The sequence below is a fragment of the Oryzias melastigma genome, linkage group LG2 (assembly GCF_002922805.2).
Source record: "Oryzias melastigma strain HK-1 linkage group LG2, ASM292280v2, whole genome shotgun sequence".
NCBI classification, from domain to species: Eukaryota; Metazoa; Chordata; class Actinopteri; order Beloniformes; family Adrianichthyidae; genus Oryzias; species Oryzias melastigma.
Genome location: NC_050513.1, coordinates 10,181,142 through 10,202,646, shown reverse-complemented (window position 1 = coordinate 10,202,646; position 21,505 = coordinate 10,181,142). Strand labels below are relative to the sequence as shown.

The 21,505-nt window shown below is 40.1% G+C and overlaps 1 protein-coding gene across 2 annotated transcripts in view; it reads left to right on the top strand.

Moving 5' to 3' along the window:
* The first annotated feature begins 343 nt into the window (after positions 1 to 343).
* The window catches only part of scn1lab (sodium channel, voltage-gated, type I like, alpha b), a 46,274-nt gene continuing 25,112 nt past the window's right edge, over positions 344 to 21,505 (top strand). Inside the window, exons 1-11 of one of the 2 annotated variants that reach the window (XM_024294228.2) lie at positions 344 to 610; positions 2,433 to 2,551; positions 2,675 to 2,764; positions 5,316 to 5,444; positions 6,765 to 6,856; positions 12,765 to 13,055; positions 15,531 to 15,594; positions 16,595 to 16,736; positions 16,814 to 17,020; positions 18,411 to 18,689; positions 20,741 to 21,082. In XM_024294228.2, the coding sequence (XP_024149996.1) occupies positions 344 to 610; positions 2,433 to 2,551; positions 2,675 to 2,764; positions 5,316 to 5,444; positions 6,765 to 6,856; positions 12,765 to 13,055; positions 15,531 to 15,594; positions 16,595 to 16,736; positions 16,814 to 17,020; positions 18,411 to 18,689; positions 20,741 to 21,082 (2,022 nt within the window). Of the gene's footprint in view, positions 611 to 2,432; positions 2,552 to 2,674; positions 2,765 to 5,315; positions 5,445 to 6,482; positions 6,575 to 6,764; positions 6,857 to 12,764; positions 13,056 to 15,530; positions 15,595 to 16,594; positions 16,737 to 16,813; positions 17,021 to 18,410; positions 18,690 to 20,740; positions 21,083 to 21,505 lie in introns of both variants that reach the window. The other variant, XM_024294229.1, reaches the window with a different exon arrangement.

Here is a 21,505-nt window from a genome sequence, read left to right as displayed (position 1 = left end):
CTTTTCATTGGAATTGGTTCCTTGAACCCACATTGTCGAGTGTGGTGTTAGCATAACTTCAGAACTAGTTTTGGTTGGGGGCCCTTTAGTGAGATCAAGAGGTTTTGACAAATTCTAACTCACTAAATTATCCCCAACAATGTCTACATTTGTCTGTTCCATTGGGATTGTAGGGAAATCGAACAACCTACAGAGGTCTATAGTACCGCACTCATGAGTTTATTCTCTGGGGAGAGGCTATTTTCAGGCCCAGACTTCTGATTTTCATCTTTTTTATCCTCCCGCCGCAGCTCCCCTCCCCAGCTGAGCCCCTCGCTGCCCTCTGACGGAGCAGGATGACAAGATGGCACAGCTGCTTGTACCGCCCGGACCTGACAGCTTCCGTCCCTTCGTCCCCGAGTCGCTGGCCGCCATCGAGAGGCGCATCGCCGAGGAGGAGGCCAAGAGACCGCGGGCGGAGCGCCGCAGTGACAGCGACGATGAAAACGGGCCCAAGCCCAACAGCGACCTGGAGGCGGGGAAGTCTCTGCCTTTCATCTACGGGGACACCCCTTCACACCTGGTGTCGACCCCGCTGGAGGACATCGACCCCTTTTACAGCAATCAGAAGGTGTGTGTCGAAATCACCTTTATTTAAGGTGGGATGAAACCCCCCTGGTGCTGGCATTTATCTATTTATAAAACAATCTGTAAATTTAATCACAGATATTCTCTTTCATGTCCCATTTCAAAAGCTAATTTAATTACCTGGAAAGGCTTTTAAGGGGAAGCATGAAACATTACCTGGAACACTGATACTACAGATTTAAAAAAACTTATTTCATCATAATATCATGTTTGGCAGAAAGACAAAAAGCTTTAGCCACAAATAAAGGCAAAATCTTCAAATTTCCCTAAATAAAAATCTAGTACAGTCAATTTTTTAAATAAACAACAATAAAAATTGTGTTTCTTGAGTTTTTAAGTTGTTCTTGTGGCTTTTTTGTCATTAAAAAATACATATCTTGCAAAAATTAAACTTAAAATTTAGGGCTGTGAACAATAACACACGCGCTTCATAAAAAATAATTAACGCGTTAATATATATTAAAGCAAATTAATTGAAGAAACAGTCCTTTACTTTAACTCTGCGGCTCAGGCTTCCACGGCGTGCGTTAAAACATTTTGTTGGGTATTACCCCTCTTATACCATGGTCACTTACAAAAAAAAAGGAATATTCACTCGATTTGTAGTTCTGTAGTCTTGCTATTTTTGTGGTTTAGATCACTTTTTCACAAAAAGCGGACTATTTCATCTTTGGTCCGGTACCATATTGTAGAAATACATTTTACCTGGTAAAACCTTGCGATTAATTTACACTAAATTCTGCAGTAATTGAACCTGTCAAGATAAATCTAGCCTGTAAATCTGTTGGCGTTTGTTAGCTAATGCTAGCTTGTTTGTTTTTATTTATTAATATTATTATTATTATTAATCTAATTTATTTTTGTTTGATTTTAATCAGTGCCAGAGAATTTATTATCTTGGTAATGCTATTCTTAAAATCGCTAACTAGCAGTGTGTGCTGCTGTCGGCCCCTCCCACATCCCAGACACTTCAGAGAGAAGCACATCTCAGAACATCTGCCCTGACCCTCTATTATCACACATTATCTAGTTTCTGTTTGATGCAATTATTGCAGATGTTGTCATGGAAACCAAAAAGCTGAGTCTTTTTTTTTTTTGTTTTGTTTTCCAAGAACTTCTAGTACTCTGTATTACCAATAAACAAAGATCCGGTGTGGTTTAACCCTGTATCATTCTTTCCAGTTCCGTAACTCGTCAACCGTTTACACAAACACCATAACTCCAGTGGATTCTAAAGCAGCCTTGCAGGATCATGCAACACTTTACTCACACAAATTTAACATAAGGTGCAAAGCTGCTTTTTTTCCACAACAGAATTAACTGGTTCATGTTGATCGCCCAAAGGGTCGAAGATGTACGCTACGTCAAAGATTGTGACATCATCTAACACAACATATACAATTTTCAAGATCATCACACTGTTTACTACTTTATCTTACATGGAAAAAGCAGCCGTTTTTATATGTCACCATTGATTTATGCTCTGGCAACGCCTTCAAGACATACATCAAAGTCTGTTCAGCTTGGGTGCAGGTAGACCACTTAAAGTGCAGGTCAACAGAGGTGCTAAATGCTAATTTGAGCTGCTGTGCCAGCTGAACTGAGGTGTCAAAGACGGGCTGCCTGGAGCTCAACGGGCATCATTGCTATAACAACCACAGACCTGTGGCGGGGGCTGGATTCAGACGGACTCTGACCTTGTGGCCGCTAAATCACAGACGGTCTAAAAATAATCTGTGTGAAATACTTGATTGTTTTTCTTAAGAGTGTAACATTTTAATTGAGTTTCTGTGTCTCTCTTTCAGACCTTCATAGTGTTGAATCGTGGGAAGGCGATCTTCCGTTTCAATGCCACTTCTGCCTTGTACATCTTAACTCCCTTCAATCCTCTGCGAAGGATAGCTATTAGAGTTTTGGTGCACTCATATCCTTTCAGAGTTTTCATGCATTTAGTTTGAATCAAAGACCAAAGAGGGGGCTGTCACGCTTTAAAAACAACAAGGTGTTTCAAGAGGTTTCACTGCTTTCCTTGACTTTTTGTTTCTACGATGTTCAGCATGTTGATCATGTTCACCATCTTGACCAACTGTGCTTTTATGACCCTAAGTTCTCCCCCGGACTGGGCCAAGAATGTAGAGTGAGTACAGACTTTCTTTTTTTCTGTCAAATAATCCTTAACCCTTTAACATCGGAGCTGTTGTCTGTGACCACAAAATAACACTCGCACTCTGAGCCACCACAGAGCTTCAAACATTAACGCAATTAATGCATATAGCATTATAGCATTAGTAGTGTTCAAAGCCTTAAGTAGCGTTTAGCGTTTGCAGCGTTAGTGACGTCAGGGGCATTTAACATTAGTAGCATTAGAAGCTTTTTGTAGTGTTTAGCATTTGGAGTATTAGTAGATTTTGTGACGTCACTGGTCTTTAGCATTTGGAGTATTAGTAGATTTTGTGACGTCACTGGTCTTCAGCGTTTGTAGTATTAGTAGATTTTGTGACGTCACTGGTCTTTAGCGTTTGTAGTATTAGTAGATTTTGTGACGTCACTGGTCTTTAGCATTTGGAGTATTAGTAGATTTTGTGACGTCACTGGTCTTCAGCGTTTGGAGTATTAGTAGCATTTTGTAATTTTGGTGGCCTTTAGCATTAGTAGCATTAGAAGCTCTTTGTAAAGTTAGTGGCGTTTAGCATTAGAGCAATTAGTAATGTTTTGTAATGTTTGTTGTCTTTAGTAGCGTTTTTTTTTTTTAATGTTACTGGTTTTTAGCGTTTGTAACGTGTGTAGCAGTTGTAGCGTTTTCTAATCTTAATGGTCTTTAGCATTAGTAGCATTAGAAGCGTTTTGTAACGTTAGTGGCATTTAGCATTAGTACAATTAGGATTGTTTCGTAATGTTAGTGGTCTTTAACGTTAGTAGCATTAGTAGTGTTTGTTAACGTTAGTGGTGTTTAGCATTAGCGTTTTGTAATGTTACTGTTTTTTAGCGTTTGTAGCAGTTGTAGCGTTTTCTAATCTTAGTGGTCTTTAGCATTAGTAGCATTAGAAGTGTTTTGTAATGATAGTGGCGTACAGCATTAAGCGGCTGGGTGGCTCAGTGGGCTAGGTGAAGGGCTGATACGCAGGAGCCCTGGGTTCGATTCCCAGGGTTGTCCTCTGATCCCCACCCAGATTGGGTCCTTAGGCAAAGACCCTTGACGCTGCTGCCTAACTGGGTCCCTGTGCCCCTCAAGTACAGGGTTGTGTCAGGAAGGGCATCCGGCGTAAAAACTCTGCCAAATCACTGATGCAAAACAGTGGGTGCTGTTACGCTGTGGCGACCCCGAAAGGGATAAGCAGAAAGTGAAAGAAGAAGTGGCGTACAGTATTAGTACAATTTGTAGTGTTTCGTAATGTTTGTGGCATTAGTAGCGTTTTGAAATGTTACTAGCCTTTAGTGTAAGTAGCATCAGTTGCGTTTCGTAACTTGACTGATTTTTAGCGTTTGTAGCAGTAGTAGCGTTTTATAATCTTAGTGGTCTTTAGCATTAGTAGCATTAGAAGCTTTTTGTAAGATTAGTGGTGTTTAGTGTTAGTAGTGTTACTGGTCTTTAGGGTTGGTGTCATTACTAGTATTAGCAGTGTTCATATTGTTAGGTAATTTTTAGCGTTAATAGTATAATAGTGTTCATAGGATTGGGTAGCATTTAGCTCTAGTAGCATTAGTAGTGTTTGGTAACACTAGTGGCGTTCAATGTTAGTAGCATTGAGAGCATTACGCAGTCTTTAGCACAGGCAGCATTATTAGCATTAGTAGAGTTCAATGTGTTAAGTAGCATTTAGCTCTTGTAGCTTTTGTAGCATTTAATAATAAAAGTGGAATTTAGCACCATTAGCATTAGTATCGTTAAGTAGTGTTTAGCGTTCGTAGTTGTCATAGATTTTAGTAATGTTAGTAGCATTTAGCGCTAGTAAAGTGCTACATAATGGCAGCCAGCTTTTCTTTCAGGGTCACTGCTACAAAAGATGTTTTTATTTATTGATCTAAATATTGAAAAGTTGGGTTGTTGTGAAGCCTGTGGAGGTAGATTTGTGGTATGAGGTTAAACAGGCTATTATATGTTTTTCACATCTTTGTAGTAGCCAAGACATATATTCATGTTGAAAACGGATGACGTATCATTTCAACATATGATACATAAAAAATCAACAATTTCACAAAAAACAGACTATATACATCAAAACTTAGTAGTACCAGGTGGTTGAATGTGACTAATGTATCTCTTTTAGAAAAGTGAACACAAAGGATAGCGTTTGTTGGTATAACAGTCATTAATTTTAGTTAGAGAAGTCGAGAGTCACTTATCACATGTCATAAAACTGAGGATAATAAAGAAGATGAGCCTTATATAGATAGATGTGTGTATTGATGCCTCTGAAGTTAATATATTTTATGAGCTCTCAGTACTCGGCAATAACATCAGGTACTGGTCAAATGAACTCTGGCTGAGTTTCTTCAAACCCAAAGGAGAAAAGGTTTCAGTAAATATTTGGAAATAAAGGAACGATCCAGTCAAGGAAGGAGATTTGTTGTAACGCCATCAAGGCAGTGACTTCAGCCAGAAAGATGCTATTATTTCCCAGAAAAGCAAAGTCAATATTTCTCTCAGCATGTCCTTTCATTTCCTGCGTCTCTAACCTTGTTTGCAGGTACACATTCACAGGGATTTACACCTTCGAGTCCCTTATAAAGATCCTGGCCAGGGGCTTTTGCGTGGGGAAGTTCACCTTCCTGCGGGACCCATGGAACTGGCTGGATTTCAGTGTTATTCTCATGGCGTAAGTATCACGAAAACCACACTTAGCCGAACTCAATAAGGGCACATGTGTCAAAGTCAAGGCCCAGGGGCCAGATCCGGCCCTCCGGGTAATTATATCCAGCCTTCCAGATCATTTTATTTCAGGGGTGTCCAAACTTTTCCCAAAGAGGGCCACATTGGGTAAAAGGGGAAAATGTGTGAGAGCCGACCAATCAGCTTGCATTCTTTGAACTTATATTAAAACATTAAATGGAAGTTAACTAGTTAATGGAAATTATATGGAAATTTGATACTTCTCTTTCCGTCAATTAAAACATGTTTACCAAAATGTCATATTTGATGATCAGCAATAAAATAGGTTAAAAGAGTAGGTCAAGTAGCCGCAGGTTGTTGCCGCATGTTTACAACAGCGAATGATGTGATTTAACCAATCACAATCAAGAGAATGGAAAGTGCCGGAGGCTACGTATTATTGATTTGAAAACAAGAGCCCACGGGCCGGTAGAACATAGAACATGGGCCGCATTTGGCCCAAGGGCCGGACTTTGGACATGCCTGTGTTATTTGATTGTTATTATTGGCCCAATGTTATCTTGCGCTTGTTTCTAACTTGTATAATTTTGAGAAAATATATTTTTATGGAGAGTAAAATATTGAAAGTTATTTAAGTTGATTTATTCTGGAATAATTTTCATGCCAGTTTTAATTCACAGCGCGATTGAGTTTGACACCCCTGTGATAGGGCATAGATAGTCACAACTGCCCTTAGGGGTGGAGTTGGGGCTTGATTGCAGGCAAAAACATGGTAAAACCTGTACAGGACACGCAGATGTTCTGCGTTTGAAGTAATCCGAAGTATGTTTTAAGAGGAAGTTTGAACTGTATTCTGCTGTAATGGATGTTAATACCCCCTCCAAAGCACTGAGTACCTTGGCCCATTTTTTCTTTACGCCTCAAAGACTTCACATTCTTGTGTAAGAGAGTCCTCTCCGTAATGATGGCTGTGTGAGAGGGAGATGTCCAATGCTTTGTAGTAACTGTGCATTTAATCCTGCAGGTATATAACAGAGTTTGTAAACCTAGGCAATGTTTCAGCTCTGCGCACATTCAGAGTATTGCGAGCTTTGAAAACTATCTCAGTAATTCCAGGTAAGGCCGCCCGCGCCTGCTGCACTCCTGCCATCTGTCCTCTGTGCGTGACCGTTTGCCGTTCCCCCCTTCCCCACCCTTCCCGTGACCCTCCTCTTCGTCTCGTCACGTGTGTGCGTGCCTGGTCCGTGTATGCGTGCGCGTGTCCCTCCCCTTTTCCCGACTCCCCCTCACCCCTTTCCCCTTACAGATATGTCACAGAGTTTGTGGACCTGGGCAATGTCTCAGCACTGCGAACCTTCAGGGTTCTGCGAGCGCTGAAAACAATATCAGTCATCCCAGGTGAGAGAGCCATCAGAGCCTGTAGGAGAATTGGAATGCTAACAGCTAACTGGCATTTCACTAATGCTACGTTCACACCGGCCTCGGAAATGCGCGTTCAAGCGACCAATTTCAATGAAAAGTCTATGTAAACGTATACGGACGTTTCAGGCCTCCGCATTCACATGAAGCTACACAAGCAAAATGTCTCCACATGCAAATGTGGAGACATTGAACATTAAATCAGTTAAACTTTGGCCAATCAGGGACTAAAAATTGGTCGTGACGTTTGGGTAGCCTCCTTTTAAATACATGGAAATGCTAACTGTTTAAAAATTGATCTTGAACAAAAAATAATCAGAATTATAAAACACCAAGGCTAAATACGAATAGCCCCTTAACCCTGCATTTAGCCCTCCAAATGGAGAGACATAAAAAAAAAAGTTGCTATGTCAGAATTCCCACTCTACTGCAGATTACAAAATGGCGAACGCATTTTATAGTCAGTGGTGAAGGAATTCGGACATACCCTTAGTCTTCAAATTCAGACAATACTAACCCTTGATGACGTCTAGATTAGCTCTTGGAAAATACTTATCAACATTGACTATGTCCGAATTCCCTCCCTAATCCCTAACTACTAAAAAACTACACAGTGCAGGTCTTTCTAGCGCCCTAGATTTTAAAAGCAATTCGGACACCATGCTCACTACTATCTTTTTTTTCTAAACGGCAGATATGACGTCATCGATTTCATGAAGTGAAAGTCGAATCAATTGGAATATTTTACGACGTTTATTTATGACTCCACTGTGTTCTGATGATGAAAATGTGAATAGTTTATAAAATAATTACATTTAAACACATTTTATTATACTAAAATTGTTCAAACACAATATATTGGCCAATGTAGTGAGCTCTGATAGAAGCTAGTTTTTCGCAAAGACGTCTGGGAAGTTTTTAGGGCATAATAATTACTTTTATTTTTCTAGATGGCAACTATGATGTCACTGATTTCACAAAGTGAAAATCCAAACAATACGATACGCATTAAAGTCTCTATTTCCCAATCTAGGGAGCATCTATGGACACTGTTTTTTTTGCAAAGACTTCTGGGAAAGTTCTAGGGTCCTAGATTTTGCAATTGCATATTCGGATAGCACTACAGAATGACCAACACACTATATAGTGGGTAGTGAAGGAATTCGGACATAGCCACTGTTACTAAAAAACTATCTAGTGCGGGACTATACATAGCTCTGGATTTTAAAAGCAATTCAGACACTATACTCACTATTTTTCTTTCTTTTTTTGTATCACCGGATATAACATCATCGATTTCACAAATAAAAATCCAAACAATACGAACATTTTACTACATCTTTTCATGAATCCACCGTGTTCTGATGATGAAAAAGTGGATGGTTTGCTAAAAACTACATTCAAGCATTTTTTTTTTGCAAAAATTGTTCGACAGCAATGCATTGTGGTCTATATTAGCTAATGTAGTGAGCATCGATGCATGCTAGTTTTTTGCAATGACTCCTGGGAAATTTCTAGTGCACTCAATTTTGGGATTGTAGATTCGGACTGCACTAGAAAATGGCAAACTCACTATATAGTGCACTTTGAAGGGAGTAGTGAAGGAAATCCGACATACCCATTGTCTTTAAATTTGGTCGTTACTAATCATCGATGACGTCATCATTAGTCGCCGGTCATTTACGTACATTAGCGTGTACCAGCCAGCGGTTCGAAAATATATAACATTTTGCATTTACTTTAAAAAATCATGCAAAAAAAAACTTGCTACTTACATATAAGCGTATACTTCAGAGCACACTCGTGAAGAAATGTGTTTCTCCTCAGTGCCACAAGCTCGATAGGGACAGGGGGTTAGCTACCTCTATGTTCCGGAAAAACGTTTTGGACACACGAAAGCTTCAAATGCCCTTCCATTTGGAGCAATAGGGAGGAGCCAGAAGGGTAGGGAAGCAATTCGGATTCGAAGTCTTTTATATATCAGAATGGAGCAGTAAAAGATTTGCGCCACTTTGACATTTTGAATCAAGCGTCTTCCAACTGTAAGTACATGCGCTAGCATCGGTTAGCAACAGTCCAGAGTGAACACCAAATGCCAAAAGCGCGGACCCGTTTAGCGCCTTCTTGAGTGCACACCACACGCCGGCTGTGTACGTAGCATAACATTCAAACGCTCCCCACGCTGCCGCCCGCCCCTCTTTAGAGCTCATCTCACTGTAGCTTAGCCTGACGACGCTTGTCGCTGCCCCTCATGCTGCCTTCGCCCCGAAGGCCGGTAAAAGCTGGAATCTGACTCCAATCTGCAGAGATTGACAGGATTCTTGGCTTTTAGAAACATCCTTTAAGGCAGAATTCTTTTTGGCTGAAATCTATTCTTGCCTTGGGAGCCTCACGAGTAGATTTTGTGCACTATTCGCTTTTTTTCTTTTTTGCATGAGACATTGCAAAAGCTCTTTGGTGTTTAAGACTCCTCCCTGCCTTGTGGTTCTTCTGCATGTTGTGTTCAGTGTTGTGTGTCTCTTCTGGGAAAATGTACACGGTGGTGGGTTCAAATGTTCTGAATGTAAGAGCTGCCCTTCATCCTGTCTGTAAATGATGGAAAATTAGCTAAAATTCACAACAAAAATCCATCTGAAAATGTTTTAACTGTTAAATGCTAATTTCACAGATTACAAAAATCCATTTATTGTACAAAATACAGCACATATTCTTATTTTTATATAAAAAGTTTGTAAAAAGTTGTGTGAATTTTCATATTTTTCATAAAAAAATATTTTTTCATCACCCCTGGAGTTAAAATACTGAAGCTCTTATCAGGTAGTAAACATTGTTAATGATACTTAGCTATGAAATCTACTTCTACTTTAAAAAACCTTCGACTAATCTGTTTGTATGTTTACCATAAATTCAATACAATAAGTGTTACAAAATGTTAAGTTCCATATGTTGTTAAGTGTCCATCTTAATTTTATCTGATCTTAGTCCCAATTTCACAGCTATGGTGGCCCCAAAGTGCAAATAATAACATATTGGTTAACCTAAGATCACAACAACAATTATATGTTATATTAATGTTTTTTTTTTTTTAAGCAAAAATGAAATGTTGAAAGATGAAACAAAAGATTAACCTAGAAAACAAAGGCATTATGGGACATCACTGATTGGATGATGATGTTTATTCGCCTTTTCAACGTGAAGTTACCACAGAAGTTCTTTACCACAGTCCAGGTTTTTCCTCTTCACCAAACTCAAATGTAATTATCTAATCAGTGATGCCCCAAAGTACTTAGTTTTTTTACAGTTTGTCTTTTAAACATTTTGATTTCTAGAAATTACTTAATTTTTTCAGAAATGTTCAAATATGATTTTTTTTATTTTTTAATTGTTGTTGTGATCTTTAATGTCTTTGCATCCATGTAATTTGCCCTTCAGGGCCACCATACAACGCTAAAGGTCTCCATATGGACCTTTTGGTTTTGTTACTTTTCCACCTAATTTGACCCTCGTGATAAAATCATCACAAAATACAATTCAAATTTGAACATTTTGAAGAAATCCATTTAAGTCAGGACTCAACTTTAAATCATAAGTAAATTGTCAGAGACTAAATAGATTGAAAAAAAGTAGCAAAAAGGAAAAATATTGGATTTTTACACCCACCTTCAATGAGCTTCTTTCTGAAAGGTTTACATGGATCTTTGAGCTCCCATTTGAAGAAACATGTTGCATCCTCAGATTTGGATGAAACCATGAGAAGTATTTTTCATATGTAGTAGTTCCACATTTATTATTTTTCTTTAAGTTAGCATGATAAAAAAAGGGTTTTAAGAGTTTTGCTAATTAAATCAACCTTTATTTACCGGTATATCACATTTTTCTTAAATGGTAACGCAAAGTGCTGTACACCAAGTTTAAATAATTGAATTAATGAATTTAAAAATAGACTTTAACCACCCCCCTTCCTCTCACACCTCCCTACCCGTGAAGGTGAACAGTGGGCATTCTTCAACGCTATTTTTATCTCCTTTTTACACAACTTTTGAGCTTATTTTGTCATATTTTCAAACTAAGTAGCACACATTAAAGAGACTGAAAAAATTGATGATTTTTTTTTAACCAAATCAAACTCATCACAATCACTCTCACAAAGGCATTTGTTGACACTTCCACATTGTAGCAATTGGCTAATAGAAGGAGCATGTTCACAAGCTGTTTGCACTGTTCATTTTGAACCAGCTGACATCCCGTATTAACAGTTGTTTTCTGTGTGCTAAGTAGGAATATTTCAGAAAACACACACATTGAATATTTAATGATATATTCCATGTATTCAAAGGCTAAATGAATGTCAGTCAGAAAAAAAATACGCAATTTCTGCAGAATCCATATCTAGCTTTGGTTGTGTCAGCTTGGTTCCTGTATGATGAGAGTTTGATCATACAGCAGCAATAACTGTCAACACATTGTCGTTCCCAAGCTGTCACATATTCACGCATGGTTCAGGAACCCTCCTCGTCAAAAATGGATGTTTTTAGAGCTCACTTTTTGATGTGCTGGCTGCGGTTGTCTTGTTCGGACACGGTGCTGGTAGCGGTATCGGACGCGGTTCAAAATTCGGGATGCAACTGGTTACCCTAACGCTGAATCCTAACCCTCGCCCAGTCTGCGTAAAGATCTGTGTCAAGTACCGCGTCCGGTACCAGACGCAGACAGAACTTCGGTACGAGGGCGGTAGGGGTGTGCCAAGATATCGATATTGCGATATATCGCGAAATTTAGTCCTGTTAATGATTCTTGATGGGTTCTCACCAAGTATTGATCTTTTATTTTCATTTGAAGAAGCTGTAAAAGGTGATATTCGTCATAATTTGGTGACTGAGTTTTACAAATAATTACAATTCAGTTGGTGTCAATGCTTGTCAAAGAAATAGTATTACTTATTTGCACAAAAGTTTCTATTCTTTGTTGCACAAAAATAAGACACAAGTTGTTCAATCTAAAAAATAAATGGGGATATATTTTCTCAAAAAAATACGTATAATGTGAGAAATTAGAGATTATTTTCACCAATTATCGCAATATCATCAATATTGTGAGCCATGTGTCGCGTATTGTATCGTATGGTGAGGTACCCTGTGATTCCCAGCTCTAGCGGGCGGTTACGCTGTACCCTACCCCTAGCCCAGTCTGCCTTCTGATCTGCATCGGCACTAATCCGCGTCCGGTACCGGTACGATCCCCATCCAGTACTGGTACACTCCCCATCCAGTATCAATCTACATCCAGTACTGATCTGCATCCGGTACTGAGTTAAGGTTAGGCTTAGGGTACCAGTCCATGTCCACGTCCCGTAACAGACAAACAGGACGGTCGGTTACCCTAACAATGTACTCTAACCCTAGCCCAGTCCGCATCCAGAACCGGTACCACGTCCAGAACTGGTACTGATCTGTGTCCAGTACTGGTGCGATCCACATCTAGTACCGATCTACATTTGGTACAGATCTGCATCCCGTACTGAGTTAAGGTTAGGCTTATGGTACCGGTGCAGCTCCCGTCTCTGTCCCAGACGAGGTTAGGCTTCAGGTACCGCTGCGGTCCACGTCTCGGTACTGGCTTGCGGCCCACAGGTTGGGGACCCTTTATTTAATTGGAACAGCCAGCGCATCTAAAAACAACGATTTGAGACACCCAAAACATAATTTTATATGCGAAGGGGTTCTATAAGGATGCATCAAGATGTGCCGATTTGGGAATGAGAATGTGTTGTAACTGTAGATTCCCATGACTACATGCTACTGAAAACTTTTACTGGCAGTCTCTATGTAGAGACTTGTGGCTGTAATTAACAGACAGTAAGCACTGCCCAATGTTCCTCTCCTCTTAGGGTTAAAGACCATCGTTGGCGCTCTGATACAGTCTGTGAAGAAGCTGTCAGACGTGATGATTCTCACCGTGTTCTGCCTCAGCGTCTTTGCCCTGATCGGCCTGCAGCTCTTCATGGGCAACCTGAGGCAGAAGTGCGTGCGCATGTACACGCCCGGTAATGCCACCAACAGCAGCCTCATCGCAAACGACACCATGTACTACAACGGCAGCCTGTCAGGCTTCAACTTGTCCTTCGTGGAGAACGCCACCGAGAGCACCTTTAACTGGACGGAGTACATCAGCGATGAAAGTAAGAGACGTGAAATCACAGCTGGGGTTAACCTGGGTTAAGTTAGTCATATGTTGACTATTCCATGCAGACAGGGTAGGGGTTGTTGCATTCGAGCGAAGTCAGATGTTATTTCTGTTGATACTCAGAGAGGGAAATGCCTCCGAACAGAGGCTGCCTGCTGGGAAAATGGGGCAAATGTGGCGCATAATCGGTTCAGCAACAGACCGTTCTTCTTTTAACCCATAGCTCAGCCTCATCATTCCCCTGCAGCCCATCTGTGTGGCATAAGCACCCTCAAGTGTGAGAGAAGCATGAGTCACTGATCGCCAAGGACATAAACACTAGCAACAGGATGGGGGAGAAAAAGCTTAGAAAAGCGTCAGTGTTATCATGAAGCTCTGTGAGTCTAGCTGCCCTTGCTGGTGCCAATGCATCATGAATGACCCTTTTGTCCAGCACTAGGACTCACCATTCACAGCTCTAGAAAACTTGAAGTACAAGAGACAGATGGTAGGAATGGGTATGTTTCCTATTGGTGTAGGTTGGCAATATTTAGTAGTCATAATCCTTTTCGCCTGGCCATATCACCAAACTTTGGCTTTTGTTATAAAAAAGAAAGTAATTTGACTGATTTGACAATTGTTGCAATGCAATAGATAAGGACATTTCTATGTAAGCTAACCGTTTGAGATTCATATTTTACTCAAAAGCCAATCAGTTATCATGTCTAAATCGTATTAATGACATTAGGTCTACAGTCTATCCACCCATTTTCTAAACTCCCTTATTCCTGTCTGGGATCAAGGGATTCCTGGAGCATACCGAGTTACTGTTTGGGAGTAAAAGTGTTAAAAAGTGAGGTAAACCCTCGACCAGGGGTGTTCAAATCCAGGCCTCGAGGGCCAGCCTCTTGCTAGTTTTCCAGAAATTCAATTCAATTCAATTTTATTTATATAGCCCAAAATCACAAAGAAAATTGCCTCATTGGGCTTCAAAATATGAACAATTTTCAAAAACTAAGACTAAATAAAGCTGGTTATCCCTGCCCTTAGACTCTCCCTTGCTCTACTGCAGGGTTGTCCAAATCCTGGCCTTGAGGGCAAGTGTCCTACATTATTTCAAACCAACCTGTCATTGAAGTTCCTTATTGGCTAAACACCCCTGATCCAGGCAATCAGCAGCAGATAAGGCAGGGTTTCTGGAAAACCAATAGAAGGCCATCCCTCGAGGCCTGGATTTGAGCACCTCTGACCTAGACAGTTTGCCAGTCCATTGTAGGGAAATACATAGACCTGAAAGACGATATATAAAAATCAATTAATCTATGAAGAGTGTTGTTGGACTGTGGTTGTAAGTTGGAGTGCCCTGAGAAAACACATGGATGCACAAGGAGAACATGCAACCTTGACAAAGAGAGGACTTGGCTGGGATTTGAACCAAGGCTTTGTAACTGTGAGTCAAGGGGGTTAACCCACACAACCACAGAGCACCACTAGGGTTAAAGTTGTTACGAAAAACATTTGTCTGTCAGTATTTTGTTGGGTGTAGATCACAGATTAGCGTTGACATCTTGGGTCTCAATTCTGATATTCTCCTATTCATGCTCAACATAATGGACTGGGTTCAGTTTGTCATAAATGTACCGATATATATGTTCGTTTTGTAATAATAAAAACAATACTTCTAACTTTTTTTAAGGTGATTGTAAAGGTTTATAAACTTCCCAAAACCACTCCCAACTCATTATATATGGACATTTGGTTCAGGTCCCCTTTGTGTCACTTTTTGACGTTTTGGGTCTCCCCAACTCGTCATTTTCTGACGTACTGACTGTTCCATTAAATCTGGGTCCCCAAACTGTGGGCCACGGACTGAACTGGTACCGGCCCAGTACCGGTCTGCGGGACCAGTACTCTAACCTGGTACCGGTTCCTAGTACAGTACCACGTCATGTACCACATGCTGAGGGTTGGGGACTCCTGATTTAATGGGAACAGCCAGCATGTTAAAAAACAACAAATTGGGAGGACACCCAAAATGTCAAAAAGTGGCGCGGAAGGGGGCGGAACCATCCGTTCATATATGACAAGATGGGAGTGAGACGGTGTAGTAGAATCACATATACGCTGATGACACAATATTTTACTCCTTTACTTAGGTAAAGGAGTAAAATATTGTTCAGCCAGATTCTACGACAAAAATGATCTCAATTGCTTAAAACTTTTTTTTAAACTAATTCTATGAATAGTTTTTATTCAAAGATCATGTATGCATAATTTGGTTGGAAACTACATTAAATTTGTCAAACTTTGTGGGGATCTCTATTATCAATGATTTTAGATAAGCCTTTTACACAAAGTCACCCCAGGCACCAATTTGTATTCTGATGGGCAGATATGTTAACTTTGCCAACCCCAAACAAATAAGAAGCATCAACAAGATCCAAATCATTCCTGTCCTGAATGTATATCCCTCTATCTCTCCTCCTTTCAGGTAATTACTATTACCTCCCTGGCCGAAGGGATGCTCTGCTCTGTGGAAATGGCAGTGGTGCAGGGTAAGGCTTGACATGTTTTATTTATATGTCCAATTAGAAGAACTGCAATGCTGAGCATACGCAATTAGTGTCGGGACGCATCACCAAGCTAAGGCACAATGGAAACCATGTGGACTTTTTTTTATGGCTGTAATTTGATGTGATTTTCTTTACAAACAGGCTCCCCCCACTGAATTTATGTGGGAAATTCGATTTTGTTGATAATGTAAACCCTAATTTTAAAGATTCCACTTCCAATTAGGCACCTGTCCAGGGCTTACACAAATATGCACATGGGTTAGTACTGCTAATACCAAACACAGACATTCTGCGTTAAAAGATCCTGTTTCAGTTGGGGTTTTGCATATCTTTTCAACTCAAGTATCAAGAGAATTTCAAGGATGAATGCTATTTCCAAACAAGCCAAAAAATCATCACCCACTCCACTACTTTGCCTCATAGCTTCTCTGAGATACGTAATTTGACTCTCCACATGTGCCAACATCCATGTGAGAAACAGACAAAGCTTGTGGTCACATTGGTTTGTGTTGACTTTAGCTCCTTGGTTGTCAATATTTTACTCTGATGTAATTTCATTAAATCCCTACCTTTCCAAGACATAGTGAAACAAAAATAAAACAAGCCAGTTCATGTCATTGTAGTGCACTTTGGTTAAAAAAAACATTTCAGAAACCTCTGCAAGATGTAAAAAAATGAGGGACCTAGTTAAGGGATTTTGGAAATAAACTTATTGCCTTTAGTATTTGATGAAGTTGGGTAGTTTTACATTGAAATCAGTTGGGACTGGCTTGATTTTTGTTATAAGCAACCTGGTGGTTACTCAGAAAATTGTATTGGCTCCACTAACTTCCCAATTTTCTACAAGCAGCCCTTCCACATGAGCCAAAATTGCTTTTTTTTTTTGGATCTTGTCATCTTAGATGATTCTGTACTTTATTATCTGTGTGTTTTTATGTCATTGTCAAGCCCTAAAGTGTAATACTTGATGTTTTATTTAAAGACTTTGTCCAGAAGGCTTTGTGTGCATCAAAGCGGGTCGTAATCCAGACTACGGCTACACCAGTTTTGACACCTTCAGCTGGGCCTTCCTCTCCCTTTTCCGGCTAATGACCCAGGACTACTGGGAAAACCTCTACCAACAGGTTGGTACAACACTGCTCAAACTTTCTTTGACCTTGACCTGAACTTAAAAGCCTTTCTCCTGTTCGGCTTTGGACAGACCTTACGAGCAGCGGGGAAGCCCTACATGATTTTCTTTGTCCTGGTGATATTCCTGGGCTCCTTCTACCTTGTCAACCTGATTCTGGCTGTGGTAGCCATGGCTTACGACGAACAGAACCAGGCGACCATCGAGGAGGCTCAGCAGAAGGAGGAGGAGTTCCAGGCCATGCTGGAGCAGCTGAAGAGGCAACAGGAAGAGGCGCAGGTAAGACCTTCGTCTTTGTATGAAGTCGGTGTGGTTGTCCCGAGCTTGCTGCTGTGGGATGGGTATGTTAGACTTTGGAGTCTTCCCTTTCCCATAATTGAACACTCTCTTGATAGATTACAGTCCCTCACACCCCCAAACTAATATTAGAGATACCAGAGAAGGCTGGATCTAGATATATGGGCAGGGGAGGGCAATGGCCCCTTAAATGCCAGGACTGCTCCCTCAAAAGTGACATCATGTAAGCTTTCCAAGTTTCAAAATGATGTAAAGACAAAAAGAGCACTCTCTACCCTCTCTGTCTCCCATTCTAAGTAGCTGTTGATTGGTCGTTGCAAGAGAGGGAGTGGCCACTCTTCATCTCGGTTGCACAGACCCAGCATTCTACACGAAACCATGAAGACTAATAGTTTTTATGCATTTTAGGGGCTTGGAGGGTTTGATACCCCAACCTCTAAGTACACCCCCGGGATTCTATCTGCACCCCCAACCAGGACTAGACTAGACCCGGCCTTGTACTTGGATCTAGTCATCTACAGGTGGATGCATTAGAATGGAGTCAAGCAAGTCGCTCGTGGCTTGCCGTAGTAGCTTCTGAGTCACACCAAAAAGCTTTTCCAACAAGATTTTTTTGTCTGATTCACAGCAATTTGAAGAAAAAAAAGACTCAAAAAGGCTATTTTCATCATATACGTCCTCTATTATTAGAAAAATGAATAATGCCCCATATGTCTTATCTTTTATTTTCTCGTCTTTAGCATCTCTCTGATGCTACATTTCTTTCTTTGTATCGTTTGTGTTTTTTTTGGTAGAAAATTCAACTTTTAAAACAGCTAAAAGCTTTTTCTGTCCATGATGTGTTTGTTGCTATGGTGGTGAATCATACCAAAAATAAAAAAAGGCAAAAAAAAAAAAAAGAAAAAGGCTAGATTCAAGTCAGCATCGTCTGTTAAAATAAAGACATTTACTGCTATACAAACTGAAATTGTTGTTGTCTGTGTCCTTTTATCTGCTGGTTCCTTCCATTGGCTTAGCAGTCTTATCAGGATTGTGCATGTTCAAATATGCATGACAGACTCCTAAATCTTCAGGCCGACATGCTTTATAGTCTGTACTTTCAGACGGGAGTTAAAAGAAACATTTTCAGCTCGATCTGCCGTTTTACAGCTGAATTATATTTACATCATCCTCAGAGTCTTAAAGGCTTCAAAAGTGTTTTGTTTTGGATGAACGCACTCAGGCGTTCATTTTTAGGTGTCTGAGTCTGATTCGCCTGCCAAGGCACTCTCTGTCTTTCCCTCTGTCCTCCACGTCGTTCTGCGAGAAAGCCCTCTGAGACAGGCAACCAGGTCGCCATGACAACTGTGCCTGTGCTCTCATTGGCTGGCAGGTTGCCGCGGCAGCAGCCACCGAGAGCGGCGAGTACAGCGGGAGAGGGGACCCCACCTCCGAGTCCTCCTCGGGGACGTCGAAGCTGAGCTCCAAGAGCGCCAAGGAGCGCCGCAACAGGCGGAAGAAGAGGAAGCAGAGGGAGGAGGAGGAGGAGAGGGAGGGCCGCGACAAGTTCCACAAGTCCGAGTCTGAGGACAGTATCAAGAGGTCCACCTTCCGCTTCTCCATCGATGCCAACAGGCTGTCTTATGAGAAAAGATGCTCATCCCCAAACCAGGTAGATTAGTGTAAACTCGCAGTTTGATTTGGAATCAGGGAGGTTATAATTCATTAAAATTTGGCAAAAAAGAAAAGCTCATATTGACAGGTTTGTCTACAAGCTTTCCCCTTTGTATAAAAATGAGCAAAACAGTTATGACATTAATAGATACGCAGCCTGGTCTAAAAAAATATTGAGGTCACTGTCGAGCAGAATTTTATAAAAAGGACAGCTTCAGTTTGGATAGTTAAATATCTAATTATCACTATATTTTATAATGAGAAAAGTCATGAAATTTACACAGTTTACTACACATTTATAAGTTAGAACTCAGATGTGGTTGAATCAGTGAACAACAGAAAATATGGAAAGCGTTTTTGCCCAAAAACCTTACCCAGTGCTAAAACACTTTGGCTCTTAGTTTCTTACATGTATTTTAAAGTAAGGAATGTCACTTGGTCCTCACTGGTAAATATAGGGGTGCAGAAAGATGACCAACGCAAACCAGCTCTGTGGCTAACAGTCAAATTGTGGTTGCCAGTCAGCAGTAGCACTGAGCGTGTGCACACACTGGACTTCCTGGAAAAGGCTGCACAGGACATGCAAAACTGCATGCGGCATTGCAAATAAAACCAAACCCGCATGCTGCTGCAGAGGAGCTCCATAGTTACATCATATACACCAGATTTGCAGTACATCCTTTATAACTTTAGAAATGTGTATTTCTGACTAGCAGAGCAGCAGTTGTAGAAATTCAGTTTTACACCCTAACTGTGACCTCAAAGAGTGACGCCGAAGTAAGAGTTTTATAATTTACTGCAATTATCTTTGTCTGCTAGACAGTTGAATTTCCCTGCTTAGGATCAGTAATTTTTTTTTTAATTCTAAATCGATTCTAATCTGTTAAAGTTGAAAAAAGAAGTTCAGTTTTTGCAAGTTATGGATTAAATATATTTAGAAATACTTGAAATAGTTGGCTGATATGGAAGTCTTATAGTTAACCTACGAATGGTGGAAGAATATAATAAATGTTTACTAAGTCTAACAAGGTTCCTAATATAGATCCTTGTGGTATCCCACAAATAAGTTAGTAGTAATCTACTTAAGTAGGAAAAAAAAAGTTTATTTTTTTAATTATTTCTTAAATATTTAGAAAAGTACTAAAAATAGTTGACTGATAGGGAAGTCTTATAGTTAATCATAAAATTTGTGGAAATTTTTGAAAAAAATTCATTAATTCCAACAAGGTTCCTAATATAGATCCTTGAGGTACCCCACAAGTCAGAAGGTAGTAATCTATCAAGATAGAAGAAAGCTGATTAGTTTTTGCAGGTTATCTCTTGAAAATATAGAGAGGTACAAAAAGAAAGGTTGACCATTATGGAAGTCCTTTAGTTGACTTTCAAATTCTGGAAGTATTTCACAAATATTAACTAATTCGAACAAGGTATCTGACAGAGACCGTTGTGGTACCCCACAAGTCAGTTTGTAGTAATCTATTAAGATAGACGAAAGCTGTTAAATTTTGGCAGGTTTTCAATTGAATATAAAGAGAAGTACAAACAAATACTTGACCAATATGGAAATCTTTTAGTTGACTTCCAAAATCTGGAAGTATTTTACAAATATTTACTAATTCCAACAAGGTATCTGATATAGATCTCTGTGGTACCCCACAAGTTACTTTGTTGCAATCTATTAAGATGGAAGAAAGCCATTTAGTTTTGCATATTTTCTATTGAATAGATAAATTCTAAAAATAGTTGACTTATAAGCACATCTTACAGTTAACCTACAATTGTGGTAGCATTTTACAAATATTTAATAATTCCAACAAGATTCCTAGTACAGACCCTTGTGGTACTCCACAAGTCAGTTGGTAGAATGAGTTATTGTAGTTTTCTTGGTTCTTAGGACCTTAGGTCTTAGAAGTTTTGATGTATCTTAGCTTCAGTTTTTTATTACAAAAAATGTGAATACTTTTTAAATAGTTTACTCACAAACAATGTCTCTGCAGACACAAACTTGTGAGGTCTTTTTCTGGCCTCTGATTTTTAACTGTCTTTCAGTCCCTTCTAAGTGTCCGTGGCTCCATCTTCTCACCTCGGAGGAACAGTCGTGCCAGCCTCTTCAGCTTCCGCGGAAGGGCGCGCGACATGGGCTCAGAGAACGACTTTGCAGATGACGAGCACAGCACGTTCGAGGAAGCCGACAGTCGCCGGGGCTCCTTGTTCTTGCCACGTCGCACTGAACGTCGCTGCAGTGTCGTCAGTCAGACCAGCCTGGGGGCACCGCGGATCATGCTACCTGCCAACGGCAAGATGCACTGCACCGTAGACTGCAACGGCGTGGTGTCGCTGGTCGGAGGAACGTCTGTCACAACTTCTCCTGTAGGTCTTCTGCAGCCTGAGGTGACCTAACAGTCTTGTGCTTTGTATTTGTATATGTTTAGTTGAGTAAATATACTCAAAACTTTTAGCTCCCGTGTCAAAGTCAAGGCCCGGGGACCGGATCCGGCCCTCCGGGTAATTCTGTCTGGCCCTCTAGATCATTATATTATATTGTTATTAATGGCCCGATGTTATCTTGCGCTTAGTTATAACTTGTATAATTTTGATTAAATATATATTTATGGAGTCTAATATATTAAAAATTATTTTAGATTTAATTTGAGTTATTCTGGAATTATATTCCTGCCCTTTTATTATTCATAATTATGTTAAAAAGTTACGGTTTTAATTTTTTAAAATAGGCATAATGCTAGCTTTTTGAACTATTTTGGTTTTTCATAAGATTTTTTGGGGCTATTTTGGAATTTAACAAATATTTCAGTT